Source organism: Pagrus major, chromosome 10 (genome assembly GCF_040436345.1).
Source record: "Pagrus major chromosome 10, Pma_NU_1.0".
Classification (NCBI taxonomy): Eukaryota; Metazoa; Chordata; class Actinopteri; order Spariformes; family Sparidae; genus Pagrus; species Pagrus major.
In genome coordinates this window covers 6,860,489-6,885,915 of record NC_133224.1, presented here as the reverse complement: position 1 = coordinate 6,885,915, position 25,427 = coordinate 6,860,489, and the positions used below count along the sequence as shown (strand labels likewise).

At 41.4% G+C, this 25,427-nt stretch overlaps 4 protein-coding genes across 4 annotated transcripts in view; all 4 read left to right on the top strand.

The window, feature by feature from the left end:
• The window catches only part of LOC141004097 (E3 ubiquitin/ISG15 ligase TRIM25-like), a 36,963-nt gene extending 34,848 nt beyond the window's left edge, over positions 1-2,115 (top strand). Inside the window, exons 5-7 of the mRNA XM_073475594.1 lie at positions 649-811; positions 905-964; positions 1,076-2,115. Coding sequence (XP_073331695.1) covers positions 649-811; positions 905-964; positions 1,076-1,617 — 765 coding nt within the window. The 3' untranslated portion in view covers positions 1,618-2,115. The remainder of the gene's footprint in view (positions 1-648; positions 812-904; positions 965-1,075) is intronic.
• Positions 2,116-2,325: 210 nt separating this feature from the next.
• LOC141003665 (protein mono-ADP-ribosyltransferase PARP14-like) lies at positions 2,326-9,819 on the top strand. The gene is made up of 6 exons (XM_073475081.1): positions 2,326-2,605; positions 4,092-6,232; positions 6,529-6,765; positions 6,856-7,080; positions 7,178-7,247; positions 8,028-9,819. Exons 1-6 carry the CDS (start codon positions 2,431-2,433, stop codon positions 9,113-9,115), a joined length of 3,936 nt encoding a protein of 1,311 aa, XP_073331182.1. The 5' UTR covers positions 2,326-2,430; the 3' UTR covers positions 9,116-9,819.
• A 675-nt stretch (positions 9,820-10,494) lies between these two features.
• On the top strand, positions 10,495-15,004 carry LOC141003960 (E3 ubiquitin-protein ligase TRIM47-like). The gene is made up of 7 exons (XM_073475456.1): positions 10,495-10,772; positions 11,473-11,838; positions 11,912-12,007; positions 12,723-12,956; positions 13,541-13,697; positions 13,785-13,844; positions 13,939-15,004. The coding sequence occupies exons 1-7, from the start codon at positions 10,548-10,550 to the stop codon at positions 14,466-14,468; spliced, it is 1,668 nt and encodes a 555-aa protein (XP_073331557.1). The 5' UTR covers positions 10,495-10,547; the 3' UTR covers positions 14,469-15,004.
• A 5,180-nt stretch (positions 15,005-20,184) lies between these two features.
• LOC141004169 (leukotriene B4 receptor 1-like) lies at positions 20,185-21,971 on the top strand. The gene is made up of 4 exons (XM_073475670.1): positions 20,185-20,664; positions 21,200-21,400; positions 21,562-21,602; positions 21,728-21,971. The coding sequence occupies exons 1-4, from the start codon at positions 20,185-20,187 to the stop codon at positions 21,969-21,971; spliced, it is 966 nt and encodes a 321-aa protein (XP_073331771.1).
• The last annotated feature ends 3,456 nt before the right edge of the window (positions 21,972-25,427 follow it).

Here is a 25,427-nt window from a genome sequence, read left to right as displayed (position 1 = left end):
ATGTAGATTTATGTGTGTCCATAAAGAAGAAACGCACTCTGGTGAAGCAGCTGATCAAAGGCCAGGAGAAGACTGCTGTCGCTCAGGCTGAAGAGCTGCAGCTGCAGCTGGAGGACGAGATCACCAAGCTGAGGAGGAGGGACGACCCCATCCATTTCATTCAGGTACCAGAGAGTAACTGTACAGGATAGGTTTGAATTTATTTTCTATTTTCAGCTGTTGCACTTTGTAGATGGTCCCTGCGCACTCGCCTGACAGACAAAAAAATCCCCCAAAACGCAAGTTGTGTTTTTGGCAGCTTTATAAAACTTATGAGGCGTCCGTGTAAGGTGGAAACAGAGCAGACGGGACAAGGCAAGGTGAAATAATAATAATCATAACCAGAACTAGAGACATGGTGATGTAGCTGGAACATCCCTACTTTGTGTGTCGATTCTACATGACTAAATAATCAGTGCTGTGCAGTCATAGCACTGTAACTGTAGAGGCTCAGAGCATGCAGACCTGAACACATTGCCCAAAAGTGACATCTGCTGGACAAATCTGACAGAGCAACTCTCATGATGACCATGATGATGACTGGTGATCTGTTATTCTTTGGACCAAACAGTAGGACAAATGGACAAATTGCAAATTTTGTGTTTCCAGACTTTCCAGTCCCTCTCCACCTCCTGTGAATCTCCAGACCTGCCTTCTGACTCTGTGGTCCGTCCTCAGCATTCATTCGCAGCTGTGACAGGTTGTGTGTCTGAGCTGAGGGATGACATGGAGAAGCTCCTGAAAGACACGTGGCCCAGGATCTCTGCCACATGTATGTCTATGCCACAAAAAATCTAGAGTCATAGTGTTTTGTTTTTTTTCAAATCCAGTTGTATTTAGGATTTTTTCTTCTCTTTTTTCTCAGTGTCTACTGTAGATGTTGTGCTGCCACCTGTGCCAAAGACCAGAGAAGAGTTTTTACACTGTGAGTAAAACTTTGATCCTATGCAGTTTCACCATATACCCGTGCTTTAATAATAATCTGAATATCAAAGGGGTGATGATAATATTTTCCTGCTTTGTTCTGCTTTGTCAGATTGCTGTCCTCTGACACTGGATGTGAACTCGGCCTACAGATATTTGTCCCTTTCACAAGAGAACCGGCGGGCGACGAATTCAGGCAGTGAGAACTATTATGGTACTCACTCAGACAGGTTTACATGTCTCAGGCAGGTGTTGTGCAGAGAGGGGTTGTCAAAGCGATGTTACTGGGAGGTTATTCGGAGTGCTTGCACTTGTTCTGTGGCGGTGTCATACAAAGATATCAACAGATCGTCTAGTGACTCATTTGGGAATAACAACAAGTCCTGGAGTCTAGACTGCTCCCAACAAGGTTACTCTTTCCGGCACAAAAGTGTAAGCAAAACAGTGTCAGGACCACAATCCTCCAAAATTGGAGTGTATCTGGACTATAGAGCAGGTACTTTGTCCTTTTATAGCATCTCTGACACGATGACTCTGCTCCACAAAGACAACACCGAGTTCACTGAGCCTCTCTATCCTGGCCTCGGGCTGAAGGATGTCGCATCTTGGCCAAGCAGTGGATCTTATGCAGAACTGGTCAAGTTGTGGAAATGAGGAATTAAACATCAAATCCTGAGTCGCCCAAATTTCAAATTCAGTGCTCAGTGTTTTCTTTCGTTGCAGAGTTTTTGTGCCAGTTTTCTCTGTATCTTCTAAAAATAGTGGCTACTACTGAGATGAGAATTTAGTTTTAAAAAAAAAAACACATATAAAAAGACATTTAACTTTTAAAAGGTTGCATTTCTGCATCTTGAAACTGACGCTTTGTGTAAAGTGGTTCATACTTTGGTTAAACTCGTTCCTCACTGGGGTTTCCAGATGTTTCTCTCTCGCTTTTACTCGTGCCTGCGATACTTGTCAGCAGATACTTCAAACCATGTTAGACTTTATACGTTTATTTTATCCACTCGTGCTTTTTTCCCCGACTACGACTGTTTGGTGATGAAGAGCGGACATGTGATACATGTTTATTTTCAGTTATGTACATTATCCAAATTCTGTACATGTGTAACAGTGTGTTTAGGATTTTTTTTTTTCAGAATAAATAAATAAATACACACTTGACTCACAGCCCATTGTTTCTGATTTTCATTTGTCTCCAAGTACATCTACAGAAAAAAAAAATATTGTGAAAAAACAAAAGAAAATCACTGTTTCACACCTGAAAAAATAAATAAATGAAAACAAATAAAAATTTTCCATTTCCCTTTCCTTTCTGGGCTTCCGTAGCTGGTGTTGTATGTGCTGCCTCTCTGGGTTTTTTTTAGCACTGGGGCGGAGCTCGTGCTGCGGGACCGACAGCAAACACACTTGACGCTCTTCAAACCGGACACAGCGGATATCTCGTCTCACCAGAACAGCCCGAACATGGCTGATAATTACCAGCATCCAGTTTTCTTTGAGTGCCACAGCCTGCAGGGGAAGCAGCTGAAGAGGATAGAGAATTACTTCCGTATTCGCCGCAGATCAGGCGGAGGGGAGTGCGGACCACTGAGGACTGTGGATGGTAAAGTCTACAGCGTTGCTTTCAAACATCAGAGAGGTAGGCCATCACCATACATTAACTCATGTTTTAAATTCATTTTCATATTTAATATCTGATTTGCTTATATTGTCTTGTAATGCTGGTTAAAGAATGTCCTTTGTTTGAATCCATGAAAAACTGCATTATATTAATTTATTGTCCTGTAGAGCAAAATGTCAGCTTTTAATTCTGGTGCGTTATTATAGAAATATTAAGCATCGCCTGTGATCACACAGATGCAGTGGAAAGTATGTGAGGTCGGATCATAAACACAAACAGTGGAACCCTTAAGTTTCGTTTTCCCCGGAAAGGGAAACGCAAATCAGTGCTGCTGCTGAGTTTACAAGCACAGTCCACGTCATGTCACAGGGACACAGCAATCCACTGCTGAAGACGAGTCAAACATCTGCTTTTATTTACTGCAACAGCTGGCAGGATGTGGAATCAGCTGTCCCCCCACTCAGTATTGGGAGAAAAACATAATTTACTTAAGAAGGCTAAAACTACACTGCTAATGGAGAATCAGGTGTATCTGAGTCTTGGAAAAAAAAAAAATTGGTCTTATCCTAATTTTGAGTATTTCATGTTATATTCAAGATTTTGATAATTACCCTAAAACGAAAATTCAGTATGGATCGAGCTGTATGGAGCCATTTTATGTGTTTGACGTATTAAACAAGTCCCCATCTACTTCAGTTGTTCAGGAGAACGCTGCAACGTTGTTTTGCTACGAAGCCCCAGAAATGTTTCGTGGATTACAAAACTTTCCATCAGTATGAGGATGAGCAGACAATGACTGAATTTTCAGTTATGTGTGAACTTATCCTTTAAATATGACAGTCACAGTACTTTTTGTCAGAATGTTTCCTTTGAGACAGTTATGAATATTTTGTCAATAGAATAAGTTAATATCATATAAATATAATATAAAATATAAATATGCAATGATTGCTTCTGATGCAGCGTGCGATCTGCAAAGTAATTAGAGTTATTAAATAAATGTAGTGGAGTAAAAAGTGCAATATTTGCCTCCAAAATGTGGAAGTATAAAGTCGCAGGAACTGGACATACTTAAGTAGAGTACAACAGTTAAGTAATGTACTTGAGTAAATGTACTTTTTCTAGAATGTACATTTCATCGCTGCAAATAAGTGACAGAAAAAGTAAAGTCTCATCTGATATAAAGCCTGTGGAGCAGCAGTTCTCCTCTTTAAAGGTGCAGTATGTAGTTTTGAGGAAGACATTTTAATCAGAAGAGAGACAAACTAAATAAACAAACTCTCTTTATTTTCACAACTGAATAAACTAAATAAACAAACACAGTTTCAACAGTGTTCTGGGGACCTCGTATTCCTCTGAGAGCAGCTTGTTTATTCATAAATATTTTTGTTTTATTATCTCATTAACATTGTAACCATTAACCATCTCAGTTTAATTCTCTTCTCCAAAACTAGACAGTTCCCCTTAAAGCTCAGAATCACTAATGTCACTCTTTTTGACTCAGATCAGCAGGAGGTCCTGCGGAGGTCTCAGCATGTTGTGGATGATCTGGTGTTAACCGTGCGAGGCAGCCTGGACCCTCCCTCCACCACCTCCACCTCAGCACCTCTACCAAGTGGTGAAGAATATGAACGAGGACTTGATTCTTACCTCCTTCACTACCTAAAGGATTGTCCCAAGGCCGAGAAAAAACTAGAGGAACAGCTCGCCTCTGTCGCCTGTTCTGCCCAGCTTTACCCAGAGGGGGGGAGGGTTTTAGTCAGGAGTTTAGCCCAACTTGGTTCAGTAGATGAAGTTGGGCATTGGAAGGCCAAAGTAGATCAACTCTTTGATGGCTACCTGTGCCACTATGAGGTGGACCCTCACAAAATCAAAGCTTTGCTTCAGTCCTGCAGCTCTCCTCAGAACACAGGTGAGGTGAAGGTGTACAGCGAGCTTGGCATGGCTGTTGTAGTTGGGGAGCGTTCTCAGGTGAATGCCAGGTTGATGGATGCAGAGGACTCGCGTGTTAAACGTGAGAAGAAAACCAGGATTCGTAGACTGGGAGTAGCCAAACTCTGTCTCCTCTGGAGAGAGATTGAGCACAGTCTAGGACGAGATTTTCCAGGAGTGAAGGTCACGCAGGGAAATGCAGGTCAGATAGTTTTGGAGGGCTCTGCGGAGGAGATTCTGAAGGCTGGAAAGTTGATCTCCGATCTGGAGGATCTGGTGTTAGAAAGGTCAGTTTCTGATATGAGCCCACGTCTTTTGGCCTTCTTGAAAAAGGCTTATGGATGTCCGGCTGTGCTAGGTGACTTTTTGCGAGTCGGTGGCGAGGTGCAAGTAGAGTTACGAGACACAGAGCTACGTTTGTTCACCCTCTCTGCTGATAAACTGGATGAAATAGAAGAGGCACTGCAGCATGAGATCAAGGAAGTCAAGATTCATGTTCCTAACTGCTCTGCTGTGGCACGTGAGCTTCAGGAAAAACTCAAGTCCAAGACAAATGAGATGCACCAGGGGCAATACAGGGCTCAGGTCGTATTTGGCTCAGACGGCACAGTCACCTTATTGGGCCACACAAATGAGGTTGAAGAGCTGAGTGAAGCTGTCGCACGTTTTATTTTGGACCAGTCTAGTTTCCAAAGTATACTCCACCTTCCTTCCCTGGAGTTAGCCCAGGAGTTACCAGAATTGCTGCAGCTGCATGGTTTTGACTACTCAGGGGTTAGCTTCCATCCTTTAACATCTTCCTCTCGGCCCGCTGTGGTGCTGAAGGGTCCACCTAGCAAAGTGACTCAGGTCAGAAACAAGCTGGAAAAAATTCTGGACCCCTTTCTTGAGGATCGTGTCACTACTGACCCGCTAGGGGTCGTAAAATATGTCCGAAGGCCCACTGGGAAAGATGAACTCCTAAATGTTGCCCAGAATTTGGCATCTTTGAGTTTCAGTGAAGCAAACACAACAGCTGCGAGCTACAGCCTCCGTGATGGCATCCAGGTGCTGGTGTGTCAGGGTGACATCACCAAACAGGATGCTGATGCCCTGGTGAACGCTGCCAATGAAGATCTTGACCACTGTGGAGGTGTTGCTGCTGCGCTGAGTAAAGCAGGTGGCCCTCAGGTGCAGAAGGAGAGCCGTGATCTAGTAAAGCAGACTGGGAAAATACCTACAGGTGAAGCGGTAGCGACCACAGGGGGGAACTTAAACTGCAAGATACTGCTGCATGCTGTCGGGCCTGTAGGTGGAAAATCAGGTGGCAGAGAGAGGGCTTTACTGGAAAAAACTGTCCAGTCTGCTCTGGATTTAGCAGAAATGATGGAGCTGAGGTCCATAGCTATGCCTTGTATCAGCTCAGGTGTGTTTGGCGTTCCTGTCGATGTGTGCTCAGAGGCTATTGTGACTGCTATTAAGAAGTTTGGTAGTCAGGGAGGGAGAAGTCTGAGCAGAATCATCCTGATTGATAACAGAGGAGAGGTGGTGAGGGCCATGCAGGAGGCATGTGACCGTCTCCTCCAAGGGATAAATACCAGAGACAGTACACCAAGTGATTTGGGCTTCCAGATGGATGCTACTGCCCAAGACACAGCAAGAGGAGCCACTGCTGGAGCTCCTGGAGATGGTGTCCATCTAGAGATCATTCAGGGAACCATCGAGACCCAGCAGGTAAGAAACCTGTCGTGATACCAATGGCGTTATACTATTGGCTCACAAACCTTGTTAGAGTCAGTCAGAAGTCAGAATTCTTACATATATAAACAAAACTATAATTTCCTTTCTACAAGCTCTGTAGATGTATTAGTTAAAAAAAAAAAAGATTCCTCTACATACAAATGTTATCAATATGACCTCTAAGACAATAAGGAGACGTTTCTTAGGGGGGTTAACTTTTATTTCTTCTTGTGGAAGTCATCTGATTTAATCTGTGGGATTTCCAATCCCCTCTTCTGTTCTCCTCTTAGGCCGATGCTGTGGTATCGCCCATGGTTGGCCACGATCCTCTCTCAACCCGCGTTGGAAACACTTTCTTCAAGATGGTCGGACGTCACCTGACTGCAAGGTTCAGAGAGGAAGCAGGGGGAAAAACGATGCCTGGTGACGCCATCCTGGTTGAAGGCTTGAGAGGACTTCCATCCAATGCGGTGTTCTTCCTCAACCTCTCTCCCTGGGATGATGACCAAGAGGGAGGTGCAGTCCAGGTGAAATGAATGTTTTCTAGTTCTCTACATCATAATACAGTATTTGCTATGTCTGGCCTTCTAAATTAATTCAATTCTGACCTTTTCCAGGTTCTGAGACAGGGCATCAACACAATCCTGACTTCCTGTGAGGAGAGAGGGTTTGGTTCTGTTGCTCTCCCGGTCCTCGGAGCTGGGATTGCCCTGCGTTTTCCTGACAGCGTGGTAGCCAGGGTTCTGCTGGAGGAAGTTCGTAAGTTTGAACAGAACCGAAACAGCAGAACACCAATGCTGATCAACATCGTCATCCACCCCAATGACGAAGAGGCTTATGAGGTAATGACAAATGCATTGTGCACAGACCAACCTGTTTATATGTCCACATTTTATCAGCATCAGATGGGTTTGGTATTAAATTCTACATGTATTGTAGGTCTTCAGGTCTGCCCAGGAAGATTTCCAACTGAAAGGATTCACAAAAGATGTTCACCAACCAGATGAAGGTGGGTAGTTGCTATATGACGATAGGGCTGCAACAAATTACCATTTCTATTTCCATTTAACTGATTTGTCATTTGATCTTTAAAGAAAATCCGATAAAGGTTCAATCAGATATCAAATATGAGTTTCAGATAGCATCATCTGCCAGCAGCGAGTTTACTATGTTTCACAAGCTATTTAGCTTTTAGTGTACTAAATGAACAAAATTAACTCACAAAATGTCAACAAAGGATATTATTCTAGGCGTTATATCCTCTGAATTCATGTTTTTCTCTTTTACCAAACTAAGATGAGCTTAATTTGTCGGTAAACGCATCTCAAAAAAACTCAACTCAACATTAATGAAATGTGTCATTGTCCTGGTCGGAGTCACTGTAAATCGCCTCCATACTGTATCCCCTGATGTTAAATTGACCCCCATTGGTCTTTGAGGCTGTTTTAAGTCCCAGTTCCGTGTTCAATCTCAGGCTGCTAAACCCGGTGAATCCCTCTTTGATCCAGTCCAGGCAAACTCTAGGGCCACTGGCTCCACGGCCAACAGAGCCATGAGCTAATTAGTTAAAGGTAGCTAGCAAAGGGCAGCAGTTGTCGGTTATGCTGATGATACGCTGTCCCCTATGTTTTTGGACTTGCTTCGAATTCTGGCCATATTTTACAAATTACGACATATACAGGTTACAGTTTCCCAAAATGTATTAAGATACTAATGTTGAAAGCTACCACCTAAGGAAGGCTGGCAAGAAAGAGAAATTGTACTTAACAGAGTCATTGTCCTCTTCTAGTGTCAACTACAAAGAGGATCGTCCTGCTGGGGAAAACTGGATCCGGGAAGAGCAACCTAGCTAACACCATATTTGGGGAGAAATTATTCACCACCAACCATTCTCCCAACTCTGGAACAAGCGAATGTCAAGCAGAAACCAAGTCTGTCAATGGAAGAAGCATCACTCTGATCGACACTCCTGGTTTCTTTGATGCGGCGAGGTCTGAAGAGGATTTGAAGCCTGAGATCGTGAGTTGTATCACAGAATGCTCTCCTGGGCCTCATGCTTTCCTCATTGTACTCAAGGTGGAGAAATTCACAGAGCACGAGCAGGCTGTCATCGACAAAATATGCCAGTATTTCTCTAAAGATGCACTAAAATATGCTGTGATCGTCTTCACTCACGGTGACCAGCTCCCTAAAGGGATGACAATTGAGGAGTTTGTCAGCCAGAATAAGAATCTGAGTGATCTGGTAGAGGGGTGCGGAGGTCGATGCCACGTCATTGATAATGAATACTGGAATAACAAAGTGCAGAATAACTACAGGAGCAACCAGTTCCAGGTGGAGGAGCTACTTAAAACAGTAGACAAGATGGTGATGGAAAACGATGGAGGCTACTACGTCAATCAGGTGTTGGAAGCAGTGGAGAAAGAAATCCAGAATGAAGAAGATCACATTAGACAGTCGGCAAAAAACATGCCGGAGGAAGAGGTCAGAAAACAGGCTAAAAGCACAGTGTCGAAGAGGTTTCTGATCGACCTGGCAGGTACAACAACGGGAGTGTTGTTGGGAGCTTTTTGCGGCGTAGCAGCAATGGTTGGATTAGTTATCACAGTGCTGCAGAAATCAAAAGTTGCAGTGCAATTCCTGAAGAATATGCCAGCACTAGGAGGAGCAGCCGCCACAGCAGCAGCAGCAGGAGGAGGAGAAGTGGCAGTAGTCGCTGCCGGAGGTGTCGTAGCCGTGACTCTCGCAGCAGCAGGAGGAGTTCTAGGAGGTATGATTGGACATGATGCAGCTGAAGAAGCAGAAACGCCATTGGAGGCAGTAGAGATGGCAGCGAATGCTGTCATCAACAAAGGAAAAAAGATGTTTAAGCAGTAACTGATTTTTTTTTTGGGGGGGGCCTTTTGAGGCCCTTGGGTTTCGGCACTAAAACTACCAGCCTTCAGCACAACACAGAAGTTCCACAGAGCCAATCATAGCATTGTGTTTTATATAAAATCAGCTTGTCTACCCGGATGTCACGCCTCCACTGTTTGCTGAGCAGGAAGTGCACAGTGGTATTGTAAAAGCTTTTTGCTAAAACAACTACTTGATGAAGCTACTGACATGATTGATAAGAGTTTGAGAGCCAGAAAACCAAAACAATGATCTTAAAGAGGTTAAAAAAGGATCCATAGAGCTGAAGGGAACTGCAGGATCGGGTGATAAGGGTGATTATTTCAGCTTTGATTAAAGGGAAGAAGAACCGCAACAGAATCAAAACCAGATAAGCGGTGGCTCTGACACAGGTGGAGGGAAAAGTCAAGTTTGTCTTTACTGATTTGTAAGTTACTTTTTGACAAGATTTATTTTGTAATAAGAATCATAATCATAAGAACACTGGGCTCGTGCAATCTTTATATGTTGGAAATGTCTTAAAATAAATGTAAATAAAGTGATTAAGGGTGTTTCATGTTTAATTCTGTCTAGATTAATTTATTTTAAGATGTTTGACGATGATTTGCCTTTTCCACTGATCTCTATTCTCTATATTTGTGTGTGACAAATCTGTTTTTTCAACAATAAAAGCATTGATTGCTCAATTTTTCTCATTTGTTCATGTTTTATTATGTTTTCTGCGTGTCCAGCTGACTGGTGTACCTCCTCACAAGGGATGTCTATTATTACACTGCAGCTGCAGGCTCTGATCAGCAGGGGGAGCCCCAAAGCAAGGTTTTCACAGCACACAGCTTAGCAAAATCAAAAAGATAACAGAAAGCAGAATTAGATACACTGTATGCACAAACTTGTCTTTTCCTGCAAGTTAATTTTGGATGGTTCACTTGGTCAATTTATTCTTTATTTAACTAAGAATATATATTTTATATATAAAAATCTCATTTTATGTACGCTCTGGTGTTCATACTTCTGGTTTAATCATGTGTTTAAATATTTTTTTTAATCTATTGTGTGTATTACACTCTCTGGTCTCTTTTTTTGTATAAATATACAGTTCCCTCTCAGATCATATTGACATTTTCTTATTTAAAACGACCTCTGGATACAGCCTGGCAACATTTTCGACAAACTGCAGCTTTTGTGACTTAAAAGATTCATATTTTAAAAAAGTATTTGTAGTATTTGTCTCCACATTGAACACTGTACAGTTTATTTTCTCCAGAAAGTGGCGGTAATGAGCCACAAAGGTGTTTGCAAAACTGCCATTAAGAGAAGAAGAAGAAGAAGAAGAAGAAGAAGAAGGAGAAGAAGGAGTCGAAGTCCCTTTTATACACAACATGAACCTCTTTATCTGTCAGTAGTTGTCACTAACATGGCTGACAAGCAACAGCGAGACGAGCCACAGTTCTGCTGTTCGGTGTGTCTGGCCCGGCCGAAGGATCCAGTTTCTTTAAATTGTGGACACAATTACTGCAGAAGCTGTCTTGAGGGTTTCTGGGACACGCAGGAGGAGCAGAGGGGAAAGTACAGCTGTCCCTACTGCAGGGAGACGTTCAGTCCGAGGCCTGTCCTGAGGAGGAACAACATGCTGGCTGAGGTGAACTAGGTGAACTAGACTAGGAATAAAAAGTGTCTTTTTATGCTAAAATACAAAATGTAGTGCAAGAAGGAGTGGTACAGTCGAAATAGTTTGTTATGTTTCAAAAGTTGACAAAATTTGACTAAGGTTTGGTGTAACCAGTAAATTTAGGTCATATTTACTTCTATTTTTCTCCATAAATTAAAGGTGAACGGTGTATTTTTGGAAGGAAAATTCAAACTCTGAAATTTAATATTTACAATATCACTATGGTAATAATACAAACTCAGAAGTATTTATTTTTTTAAAAACTGAATAGAAAAACCGCCCACAGAGGAGAATAAAGTCCCCAGAGCACTGTTTTCGAAGCTGGAAAGGTGGCAGGGTCCGCCACATGTAAACAAAGTGTTGTCCTTTTAAGACAGTTTGTTCAGTCAAGTTTGTTTATTTGTTTTTTTCATTCATGAAAAATTACCAGTGATGATTTTTCTGCACTGATTAAAATTTCTCCCCCATAAAAAAAAATAATTTTCACATTTTTATTTTGATGTAGATTAAAAATGTTGCCATTTTTTTTAACATTAAATGAACAAATATAGACTTGGCAGATGTATGCACTCGTGCTAGACTGATAAATTAGCCTTTGCACATACAGTATATAGGTATTGGTGAATATGTCGACCAAATATCATCATCACTTCTTTCCTCTCATCCCCAGCTTGTGGAGAATCTGAGCGTCCAGCAGGCTTCTCCCCCTGCTCCTGTGGCCTGTGCCGACCCGTCAGACGTCGCCTGTGATTTCTGCCCTGAGACCAGACCCAACAAAGCCACCATGTCCTGCCTGACGTGTCTGGCATCGTACTGTCCGGCTCACCTCCAGTCTCGACACAGTGTTCCTGTGTTTAAGAAGCACCAGCTGGTCTCTGCTACAGTCCCACTGCAGGAGAAGATGTGTACGAAGCACAACAAGCTGATTGAGATCTACTGCCGGACGGACGAGCAGCTTGTTTGCTCTGTGTGCGCTGTAGATGAGCACAAGAGCCACACCACCACTTCTGTTTCCGAACAAAGGGCTGACATAGAGGTAGCATGTTTGGTTTTTGAAAATCTGAGCCCTTCCAGCGTCACAGGAAATAATCCCACTTTCTTCCTTCCAGAAACATTTGGTTTCCAGGCAAAAGGAAATCCAGAAGAGAGTCGTGCAGAGAGAGGAGGAGCTGGAGGGGCTGAAAGAAGCTGAGGAGAATCTCGAGGTGTGAAAAACATTAATTTAGAGGCGTATGAGCGTCATCTGTTTGGGGTGTAGCTGCAGCTTGTAAGCTCCCATTTTAACCTGGAGTGACTTTTTAACTTTGGCACCTGGCGTCAAGAATTCAGGGAGTATTTTCAACATACTCCCAATTTTCCACACTGATTAACGGCTCTCAGCTCTTCCAGTAAACCTGCAATAACTGATTGTGATTTTTCACCACTTCTTGGCAGCAGAAAGAAGTTGTGATCGCAACACTGACATACAGTATTACCACTTTATAAGTCGATATGGTAAGTTTTTTTTTAGCAGATGCATTAGTTGCTTGTTTAAACATCCAGCAGCTACAAAGCAACATTAGCATTCATTAGTCGTCGGTTTTCTTCTTTTTGACCTTCAGACCTGAGAAACACTCATTTTGAAAAGCTTATTTTGGTGATCGATTTATCATTTCAGTCGTTTTACAAGCAAAAATGTAAAAAAAAAATGTAAAAATGTTGGTTCCAGCTTCTTAAAGGTGAGAATTTGCTGCTTTTCTTTGTCAATTATGATAATAAATGAAGAGTCTTTGGGTTTTGGACTGTTGATCCAATTTGAAGACGTCACTTTGGGCTCAGGGAAATTCTGCTAAGCGTGTTTTTACCATTCTTTAAAAAACTAATCATTAGTTGCTAGCTCACGAATCTTTTAAACGATAAAAAGCCGATGTGTTCAAACAGAGCTTTGCAGATACGGCGCTGGAGGACTGCAACAAGATCTTCGGCGACCTGATCGCCTCCATGCTGAGGAGACACGGAGAGCTGAAGCAGCTGATCGCAGACCAGGAGAAAACTGCCGTCGCTCACGCTCAGGAGCTTCGGCTGCAGCTGAGGGAGGAGGTCACCCAGCTGAGGAGGAGAGACACCGAACTGGAACGTCTGTTACGCACTGACGATCACATCCATTTGATTCAGGTGCCAGATCACTTTATTTGTGTTGTCTCTGACTTTTTAAAGTTGTTGTTTTCAATTTTTCTTATCCCTTTTTTTTTTTTTTTGCATTAATCATGAGGTAGTAAATAAATAAACGGCTTAATAAATTAATTAATGGCACTAAATGCACTGAAAATAATTTAAAAAATGTAATTAATTTTTAAAATTTGTCAAACTCTGTTCTTTAGGCAGTATTAGTCCCTTATACATTACAGCCAAATTACTCCCAAGTCTTTAAGTTTAAGTGAGCCCAGTTGAGATGATGGAAAACAGTCCCATCTACTGGCCATAATGGATATTGCAATGTATGACAAAAATGAACCTGTAGGGATCACAGTTATATTTTCATATAAAGTTAAAGGGTGAATAAGAAATAGATGGAATAGGAACAGAAATTATTATTAAATCTTATTATTGTCATTAATGGGTGACAACGTGTTACTATAATAAATGTCTGTACAAACCAGCAATGAATCTGAATGAGCTGCAAGATGCTGACATTCCTGACTCAAACTCTCCCTATTCGCCAATATCGTTTTAATGTCTTTGTCTCGTTTTCTCCTCAGGTTTTCCAGTCTCTCTCCCCTTCCTGTGACTCTCCGGACTTTTCACCTGGTGCTGCTCCTCAGCGCTGTTTCAAGGATGTGACCGAGAGCGTGTCTGAGCTGAGAGACAAATTAGAGACCGTGTTAAATGATACGTGGCCCAGGATCTCTGCCACAGGTAACATCTGTAAATATACAGATTCTGACTCTTGTGTTTTGGCTGTATTCGTGTCCAGTGATGATTAAGACTGTTTCTTTCTTACAGTCTCTTATGTTGACTTCTCGCTACTGCCGGAACCTCAAAGCAGAGAAGACTTTCTACGCTGTAAGAAATTCACTTGACTCCTTCACTTTAATGCAGTAATCATCACCGTTTGTGATTTGAATCATTGTTTATCCTCACTTTGTTTTCCTGGCAGACTGCCGTCCCCTCACACTGGACGTGACCTCGAACTACCCCTATCTCAACCTGGTAAGCAAGAACCTCATGATGAAGCCTTCGCCCAGCCCGTACGCCGCTCGCCCGGACAGGTTCACTAAGTTTGCGCAGGTGCTGTGCGAGGAGGGTTTATCAGAGCGATGCTACTGGGAGGTGGAGTGGTACGCTCGCACTCTGTCCGCAGCAGTGGCCTACAAGGACATCAGCCGAACGTCAGACGAGTCGCGTTTCGGAAACAGTGACAAGTCCTGGAGTCTAGAGTGCGCAAAGAACGGTTACTCGTTCCGTCACAATAACGTGGAAACGGCGGTGTCGGGCACCAGCTCCAACAAAATTGGAGTGTATCTGGATTATAAAGCGGGCATTCTGTGTTTTTATCAGGTCTCTGAGCCGATGGTTCTGCTCCACAAAGTCAAGACGACGTTCACCCAGCCTCTCTATCCCGGGCTTGGGCTGAACTATGAATGGTACGATGCTGGAGTGTTTGCACAGCTGGTCAAGTTATGGTAGAAAAATGCGTAATTTGAAGTTTTTTGCACTTTACCATGAAATATTTAGCGTCCTCAGCGACCCAAAACCGGATATTTATTTTCTTACGTATCCCTTCCAAGGCTCAGTAATAGTTTTTGCATCAGAAAATTGATATCAGTCTGTTTTTATAAGTCAGATGTTGAGGTAACAGAGTTTTCAAGCTGTGACAAAGCCCGCTTCACCCTGAGTGAAGTCATCCACACAACTTCAGACTGTTTCTATTTTCTTGAGAAAAAGCTTTGTTTGCATTTCGTTTGTGTTCAAGCGTGGCATTAGTCAAAATGCTAATGCATGAGTTGTTTTTTTTTTCATCAAGTAAGAATGTGAACTTGCAAGTTCATGCATCTCCTGAATAATTGATTCGTTCTGGAATATGTGGTAATTTTACTTGGAAAAATGAACAAATATTCCATGCCCGCCGGGGATGACACACTTTTTCACCTGTGAATGCCTTGATGATTGTAAAATGTACCTTGTATTGTGCTTAAAGAATAAACTTAATAGCGTTGTTTGTATTCATCTGGTTTGTTCCTGTCATTAGCAAGAGCATCCTGGGCTTGAAGTTTCTGTGGGGAGTTTTTAAGTCCTCCCCAAATCTGCTTGGGGTTTCTGTTGGTGTTCTGGTTTTCCTTCGCCATACGTCCTCATACCTAAATGACAGAATGGGTAGTTTGCTGGGAACACTACTCATGGTTTGGTTTGAAATAAATACAGCACTCAGTCCGATCTAATCAGGGCATCCTCCCCAGCTCCAACCTCTTGTCCAAATATGGTCACGTCTGGCTACAGATATGTCCAAATATGGTCACATTCCAAACTCAAGGCTTCAAAACTGACATCCACAAACCAATGGGTGGCATCAGGGTGCGTCCTGACTTCCTCCTTTGCTCCCGTCATAATTATTATGGCCACTACAGGTCGCTGCCTAATGATTACCATAAATCCGAGTTGTAAGAAGCTGCTTGCACAGATGACCTAGATGTCTGTTTACTTGTGGAGGACTCTTGTCTTTCTGCACAGTATTTGTAAGGCCCGTCATACAGTGGCAACACACCCAGTTTGTAGCTGGCCCCTTGCCCAGTATGGTTGGTTAAAGACAACATCAGAATAACAAATAACAAAGTAAAACAAGAATGTGTCAATATAGAGCTTTACCACAGCTTGTAAAGCACACAGATACTGTGTGTTAATGTTATTGTTTAAAGGGTGAGTTCACCCAAATCACAAAAACTATTTTCCAATGCATATTTTATGTCTTCATTATTTGTTTGGGTTTGGTCACTTAACTGCAGTCTTTTATATTCTATTATATTCTATTCTATTACGCTCTCTATTACAGCCAAGCAAGGTAACTTAACATGTGTAGCACTTTACTACGGTGGCCTTGAGGGCCAGAAAACGACAACATTTCAGAAAACACAAAGTCACCAGAGACATGGGTTCTGTCCAATCACAAACAGGAAGTGCTTTCCCTCCTTTTTCTGTGATCTTAAGTTGTTGTGTTTCGTTAAATGTTATGTCAACCCAAATGTTGTTGTGTTTTGTTAAATGTTTTGTGTTTCCTGAAATGTGTTACTGAAAATTGAATAAGAAACCAATTGAATTAGAATTGAATGAAATCAGAATAGACAAGAAATGTTCACTATATGAGTTTGTGGACACAGTTGCCTTCAGGTGCTTTTTGTCTGGAGCTTCTTTTTCATGGATTGGGAAATATTAAAGCTACAGCATGCAACATTATTTTAGACAAGTGTGCTTCAAACTTTGTGACAGTGCTTCAGGGAAGGTCCTTTTTTTTAACTGGAACGTCAGCTGTGAGCCCGAACCTTGACCTCACCAGGGCTCTTGTGGCTGCGTGAGAGCAAGTCTCTGCAGCCAGGTTCCCTAATCTTGACTTCCCAGAGGAGCGGAGGATGTTGTAGCTGCAGGCGCATATGTGTGGGTGTCCACATACTTGTGGCCAATAGTGCAAAAGGGTTTTTTAATATCCTAAGGTTGTTTGTTGACCCTCAAAGCAGAGATCTAATTGGAAATATGTATCAGGGAAAATCTTTTGGGTGAACTAGACCTTTAAGGGACACTAGGTGGAATTCCTCACTTGACATGTGACAGTGTTGACAGACTGCCAGGGCAGAGGCCCGCCAGGTAATGGGGACACACCTCTTCACTACACTACATGTTACAGCAAGCATGACAAATCAATCACTAGGAAGAGAGAAAGAGAGTGGGAAGGAGTGGGTGGGGGGAAAACGTAAAAAGGGTCAAAAGAAAAAAGATAAGTTTACATCAGATTCAGATTTCTTTTGCAGCTCTTGGTGTCTTCTTTCCTCTGCTGGGATTTACAGTTAATGACTTGGTGAGTGTTTCAATTTTCCTGTCAGGCATTCATGCGTTTGTGTTGGTTTCTGTCAGTTACACCACCACTGTGGTAAAAACTGTCAACAAAACACGGCAGTCAACCACAGATATTGCTACTGTTGGAGGAGAAGCTAGGAAATTGTGTTTCTTTTTGAGGATTTACTTGAGTTACCATTTATTGCTGTATATCTTTAAGAATATACACTGTTTTCATGTGACTTTGTGACCTTGTAGTTCATTTGACAGCTGCAATTTGTTAAACACATGAACAACATGTGCGACTAACTGTGCTTTGCTCCGAATCTACGTGTTGTACAGTTTCTGTGTATTCATTTTCTTTGTAGGCGCAACAGGTGTGTTTTAGCAAGTATGTGTGTGAGTCACACAAGACACACAAACACACCTTTAGAGTCAGTGAGGCTTAATAGTCTCAGATGTGGTAACTTGTTTTACTGGGAGCTCCGTTTGTACAAATGACAATAAAAAGGTAAAAAACACAAGGGCTGAAAAACAAACACTGCTGCCCACAAGAGGAGCGGAAACAGAAAAAAAAGACTCCAACATGACAATGACACCGATTAACTGGTTATAGCTGCGTCTCATCTTTGGACCATTGCACAATGTGACACCGTTCACCGGCTGCTGCTGCTTTGATGCCTCAGTCAGTGCGGTTTGACCGGCTTTCAGTAAACAATGTGCCATGTGGTCACATTTCTGTGTCTCTCTCTTCTACTGAAACCTGGACCAAATGCTTTTCTTCAACAATAGTTCAATTCATGTTGCAACTCCATCCGCAGTAGAAGACAAAAGTTTGGTAACATTTTATCATAGCCGTCATTAAAAAATGGTAAATTTATACTCAATTAAACTTTAGTTCATAGTTATTTCACTGTTAACAAACAATGAAATGCTTTATACCCAGTTATTAAGCAAAGCGTTCTGCTTTAACTTTTGATTAACTATAAATGTACCTTTTATTAATGACTGTTATATTAAAGTGTTGTCAAGTGTTAAAATATATTCCCTGTCACATCATTACCACAAACATTTGAAGTTTTTTTTAAAGAAAAATGCAAATAATTCCTTATTTATTGCTGTCAGTGTCTATATGTTTCATCTTTTATTTAAAAAATAGTTAAATCACATCTTCTCATCACCATATAGTCCTTTGCTTTTCTATTTGTTGATGTATTATATGTTACCAACTTACCTATTAATTTGTTTCATTTTCATTATCAACTTGCATTTAATTGTATTTCTAAAGCACATTTTTGCTGTTTTTAAATGCGGTTTATATAAATTAATTGACTTAACTTAACATTAAATGGTCTGTTGTGTAAAATTAAACGAAAAACAAACCAAAAAACCCCAAAACACAACAAACAGAGTGCCAAATACCAGCTTCTGAGGTCTCGACCTCTTGGATGTTACACAAATTACATGCTCAGAACATCCTCTTTAGTTCACAACAGCATGCAACAGCATGCACTGTAATATCTCAGTGTTTGTACCTGTAATATAACATTGTGTGACCTTGCTAACCGCGAAAGCCAATTACACACTGATTTAAACTATAATAATCCATAATTACAGCGCGAGTTGCTTGGAAATATCGAACAGCTTTGGTTAGCAGATGTGAGTGTGAGCATTTGATTATGTGCACAGGAGTACCGGCACTGCATAGTTTTGAGCGTCTGCAGCGAAGGGTGTGCTCTGCAGCTAACCGTCAAGATATGTTGAACAAGTGATGACATGTCACCTTTTAAAACATTTCCCAGTAATATGAAATCACTATAGTAAAAATGTTGCCTGCAGAAGCCAACAGGATGCATACAAGAGCATATACCTGTATTATGTATGTATTGAGTGGATGAGAGCTAAAGCAAACGTCTGAACCAAGCACATAATTCTCTTCTTAAAGATTTGTCTTGACTTCCAGTTATTTTATGAGATATATTTAGAGCATATATAGATTTTTTAGTGCTGCTGGAATCTCTTGAAGATCATGTTTGTAGGATTGAGGAAGATCTGCGGGCAGAAATTGAAACTTACCAAACATGGCGATGCTGCTTTCGCAGTCGTTACTATGCACAGATGGAACCGACTTCCTGACGCGGCACCCTCAGCTACATTTAAATCTAAATTTGGAAACTTTTACTACCTTCGATTGCTGTGGGACAACTTCTCACTGCAAGGACTTACACAAGATTTTAGATCCTGGCTGCAGGCATTTGTTTTCATCCATGCACAAGTCAGAAAATATCAGAACTAAAGCACACTTTACAACAGAATGGACAAGCATCATATTTATGAAGTGATTATGGGTAGCTCATTGTTATCAGATTATTTGCCCATTAATGCCACCATATTACCATTTTGTTACCAAATTGTTAATTTGCTAAATAAAAATGGGTTAGGGTTAAATATGTTTCCATATTACAAGCCATTGTTTATGACAATGTTTTGGTCTAATATCACCCAGATACACCAACTGTTACGCTATCAATTTGTTCTGACTTTGGTTAATACATGGTATTACTTAATTGTTACCGCTTTATTATCAATCTATTACCCCTTGATTACCATGTTGTTACCACACTGTAATATAAAGTGCTAAGATTATGTTCTACATGTAAAATATATATTTCCCTTTGAAATGTAGTGCAGTAAAAGTAACTTGAAAGTAAAATGGAAATACTCAAGTGAAGTACAAGGTAAAAGGGTGGTGTCTATATACTTTTGGCCAGAATGTGTATATTTCTTGTGCCTTATTTTTGGTGTATTTCTGCTTATTTCCTGTTGTCCTAACTGAATTGATTAAACTTTTAACTACTTTTAACTAACTAGCTAAGAATATGAAGCTCAGACTCGATCATTGCTCATACACATTGACTGTTGCTCTCCTCTCGTGTCTGGTCTCGTTGTTCAGGAATTAGGAGTCCCCGTTAAAACCTGTTACACTTGCGCCACACTCCCACGCTTCCCTGCAGAAAAACATACTTGTATTGTCAGACTGAGGCCTGCATGCGCCAGATAAAACATGGAGTAGGAGTCAGAGGTGACGCTATTTATTAGTCAGAGATTCGTTTGTCACAGGAGAGAAATGTCTCCATATTCTTGTTTATTATTATTTCAAGGACACTTTTGAGGAAGATAGTTGGGCCACCAACCCGAGTGATGGAGGATCAGCTATCTTGCTGATTGGATCTTTAAACGGTACAATTAATGCACTGACTTAAACTTTTTATCTCTTTGGTAGGTAACAAAGATGGCCTTCAATAACGTATCCTCCCCTGCGGTAAATGAGACCATTGTGGATAACCCGACTGCCACCACAATGGGCGCCCTCATCCTGAGCATCGTCTTTCTGTTGGGTTTCCCTGGAAACCTCTTCGTCATCTGGAGCATCCTGGCACGTGCCCGAAAGCAGACCGTCACCACCCTTCTCATCCTCAACCTGGCCATCGCCGACGGCTCTCTGATGGCTCTCACGCCGTTCTTCATCGTCTACCTGGTTATGAAGCACTGGGTATTTGGGAATGTGATGTGTAAGGTCCTCTTCTACCTGTGTCTGCTCAACATGTACGCCTCCATCTGGCTCATCATGCTCATGAGCGTCTACAGGCTGGTGGCGGTGCTGTGGCCGCAGAGCCTCGGTCGCATCGCCGGACGGAAGACCGTATTGCGGGTGCTGGCAGTGGTGTGGGTGCTGGCGGTGACCGCCTCTGTTCCTGCAATGATCTTCAGGAAAGTGAAGAAGAGGGGGAATACTGATAATTTAGCATGTGATCCAGTCCATGATGAAAACAGCCATGATGTGAGTGAACCAAAACCTGAATATATCACCTTCATAATGCCATAATAATACTGCATTCTCCACCAGCTGCAGCTGCACAATCCTCTAAATGTGTCAGTTTTATAGTTTCATTTTACATCAGGATCTGAATGAGCAGCAAAACAGACTAATGCTAATATACAATCATATTGACACATGGATGGATGGAGTCATTACCACTTTACCATGGCCACAGTGTCAACATCTTGTTGTAGCACCACCTACGGGTGAAGGGAAGTCATATCTACGACATTGCCCGTCGTATTCAAAATTATTTAAAAGAGTTGTCTCAAATCTCCGACAACTGCTGGCAGTATAGTTGCATTGTGTGGATAATTTAGTTTACCTGTGCTCTAAACTAACTATGATTTTAGCGGTTAACCTAAATAAAACATTTTCATTGCATTGTCATCTCAGGGTTTTTGAAACGTATTATCTCTGTCATGTTTTTTGTGTGATATCACATGATGTTATATATGTTAATATCAGGATACTGAATTCTATTTTCCCTGCACAGGCTGTCGTCATGTACACGCTGGAGCTCGCGTTGGGGTTTTTAATTCCCTACGGCATCATTGTCTTCAGCTACATTCGCATCTTACGGCGGATCCAAAAGACCAGGTTCGGCCGTCGCATTCGTAGTGAGAAGCTCATCCTGGCCATCGTGTTGACCTTCTGCCTCTTTTGGCTGCCTTACCACATCATCAACATGGTGCAAGTGAGTAACACATACTTCCAAGTATTTTGGCTGTAGTCCAATGTATTAACCATACGTTAAGGTTTAGTATGATTTTTTTTTTAAAAAGCATAAAAAGATGCTGATTATTGAATTTTGAATTTTTCACTGCTATTAACTAAACCTGTTTGTCTTGTTATCAGGTTACATGGGATTTGTGTCCACAAGGTCAAGTAAAAGAAACGTAAGTGAGAACACACACACTCACACACACACACACACACACATATATGTATATATATAAAATAAAACAAGCCAAAGTTTTTTCTGTTAGATGTATCTAACAAAATTCTCTGCTTACTTCCTCAGGTTGAACAAAATATGGCACAGGAGCCGCGCTGTCACCTCATCCGTAGCCTTCATGAGCAGCTGTGCCAACCCAGTGCTCTACTTCTTCGCAGGGAAGTCCTACATCCGACGAGAGGGGCTGGCGTTCATGGCCCGCTTGTTCGAGGGCACAGGGCTGGACTCGGCTAGCAGGAAGAGTCGACAGAACAGCCAGAACAGCCGCGACAAAGAAAAGGAGGCGGACGCCGTCATGCTAAAGGGATAGCGACCTAGACTCTGTTGCCGACTCAAGCTCGGTGGAGAATGGTGAGTGGAGGACACCAGGTGGTGGTGTTGATCCTCTGGAGGGGAATTTTTTAAACCACCCAGGCCTTCAAATCTCCGTCCAGTCACAAAAACATTTAAAATTTGGACCAGTGCACAGCTGGTACAAGAAAAAGATTCAGCAGTACTTCAGATTCAGCTGCCGCGTGAATCTTTCTTCCAGATGAGACTGTTACAAACTTGGAAAGGGATGTAACTGGACTACTGATCCTGGAAAAGCTTGCTGCCTAATGCATCCTAAAGTGACACTGTTGATTTCAAGATGGTGCTGAAACCACACCACACATCAGACCTGTATATTTGATGATATATGAGCCCTGAGGCAGGAAAAACTGTGAAGTATAATCCAGGACGCTCACTCTCCTCACCAACCGATGTTTAACACTGTTTGATTCAAGATGCAACCCTCAAAGAGAGATGGTGCCTCAAGTTTACTGTGCATGTTCACTGTTACGTTGACCTTTTTTAAATAAGATTTATCTGTATAATTCTGATGCAATGTTTAATTTGATGGTTTGATGGTGGCACTTGAACTTCTTTTTTTTCATATTCACATGTTTGCTTTGCATGCTTTTTTCCTACATTGTTTTACTGGCTTTAAAGCTGCATGAATTGATTTTCGGCCACCAGAGGGCAGTAGAACAAGCTGTAAACACACAGAAACTTCACCAACAATATCATCACCTTTTAAAGTTGTTAAGGTTAGTAAACAAGTTTACACATCCAGCAGACACAGAGCATTGAGTCAATCATCCAATATTCACTTCCTTTTTAGCTCTGTTTTGGTCTCAACCAACTCCCAAGGGAATGTCTGGCTCTTTAGCTATTATATGCCCAGCTGTGGTCACCAGCTAGGCACTAACTTTGTCTGTCAGTGTTGCCAGATACTGCAAGAGGTCTTTGTAAAAAAAAAAGCTGAAAGGAAGTGCCATCATGCCCAAATGTGAGAGAGTGTATTTCAAAAATACTTTCAAGAAGTTGAAAGAAAAACTTTCTGGCCAACAAAAAATGAGAAATGAATGAATAAAGCTGAAAGTTAAGATGTTATAAACAATGCACCTTTTTACTTTTTCTTCATCAGTGCTGGGATTTAAAACAAAATCTGCATGACATGCACATATTTCACACTTACAGAAACTGCACACGGCCACGACCAGAGGTATTGCAGAGGGAATGGGGTTGTGGACAGATCCTACAACAGGACAAACTATCATGTGTTTTAACAACTTTTTAGACAGGTACACAGAGAGAGGAAATATATGTTTATAGGGAATAAGCCCAAATAAGTAACAACACCTTAGAAACGAGGCCAAAAACAACACAAAAAAACAAAAAAGAAAACAAACAAACAAACAGCCAAACAAATGCACTCCACAACTGCCAAAAATGTCTGATATTACATCTACTTAAAGGTGCTATTTGAAAGAAAAGTTGATTTTTGAGTCTCACTCCCAACTCATCAAAAACTGACGGCAGCCAACCGTCCTACAATCCTAAATCGTCATTATACCTTTAAGTGTCATAAGCAATGACTGGCAATTAATATACTTAAATACCAAAAGTGCAAGTAAAAGTAAAATAAACATATATATAAATATTTAATACTGGGGTTGACTGATTACACAAATCTTTATCTGCAAGTCCAAGTCAAGTCTCAAGTCTCTTATGGCTGTAATGAGCCGTCTATCATTTGCTGTATGCCATCCGAACACTGCATAACTATATCTAATTAATTCAAAGCATGTACTGTGTTATTTCCACACCTTTATCTGTTAGTATACAATATGATCACTTTAAACAGGCTAATGGAGAGCTTTCCTTAGTTAGACTTATTTTAGAGTTCAAAAACATACAGCTACAATACAGAGTGAGTACTGAGGTCCTACTCACCTACTTAGCCAGCAGATGGTGGCAGCAGAACGTGGACTATTAACTTACCTGACCATTTTTACAGTCATGGCAAAGTCAGCACTTTGTGAACAAGTGTGTCAAGCAAAGACTCTGCTTTTCGAAATATTAAGCCAACGCCCAATCTAATCAAGCAAGCTAACGTAAGATAGCTTATGAAGCTGAGCTAAACATGTTTGCTAACCATCCATAGATGCTAACGTTAACTTTCAAAACAGACTAAGTGGCCTATTCGGGTGTGTTTTTTTTCTTCTTTTAGGTGCCTGATAAAGTTTGAAGTTGTCGATCCAGCGCCCTTTATTTTGAGTCTGCAGACGTTGCATCTGGCGAGTCTTTTGTTTGGGCCTTGTGTGAAGTCTATGTAGCCAAAGATGGTGACAAACGGCACAGCAGCTGCCGCCTTGCTCACCATGGTGTTGTTTTGAGGTGTGATGTTGCTGCAGCATACATCATCATCTCTGAGTCAAAGTTGCAGGCTCGAGTCCCCAACTCTGCCTATAAAATGGAAGAATAGCACTATAAAATTAAAGTACAAGTACCTATTAATTGTACTTAAGTACAGTCATAAATGTACTCAGTTACATTCCATGATTGGCGTTTCATAAGGAAACATTAATGGTGCAGCTTAGAGAAGAAAAACCAAACAGGAATGTTTAAATATTTCACTTTGAGCTTACACTGTAAGAATATGAAATACAGAAAAATACAAAATGATGTAAAGCACCTTTTCCTGAAAATGTGACGCATCACAATTTTCACTATGTCTCGCCCCTAATACAGTCAGTAACTTGAGAAAGGTCGATGATGTTGAAAGAGGAATATGCTGTAAAGCTGCCAAAATGTCTGACGCAAGAGAGCACGCACTGCACACGAGAGAAGTCTGATTTAAAGCTCGTGTGTCAACAGGACTGTAGGTTTACTGGAATATTCACCCCCTGACTTGCTCACCTATCCAACAGTCTTTTGTGCTGTTCGTTCCTGCACGATGCCATCAGTTACACAACATGTTTCAGACAGGTTCATCTTTATTGTCAGTTCAACCAACAAAACTTTAATTCTGTAGCTGGAAACAGAATATAGAGCAAATACTACTAGATAAATAGAAAATACAATAACATAAAATACTATAAAAAAAAAGGTAAACGCAGTCTTTTAGATGATGAGGTACTAAATCTCTGCACTAGTAAGCTGTGTTGTTCCTGTCTGGGATTTATTATAAAACAGCACTATCTTAAATTTCACATTCATAATGAGTGTGAAGCAACTTTGCCGCCACACACATTTTTTGATCAACATTTTTCCATAAAGCTGACATGGATGTCACTATCATGCAAGAATTTAATCTGCAACAGCAGAACATAACATGTAGGAGGAACAACGGCGACATCGCAACCCACTGAGCTCAAACTGGCTTCCTGTGGTCCTGGATTTCCCCTCACATGACCCTATTACACAATATATATATATTTGTGTTTTTTTTCCTCCACTC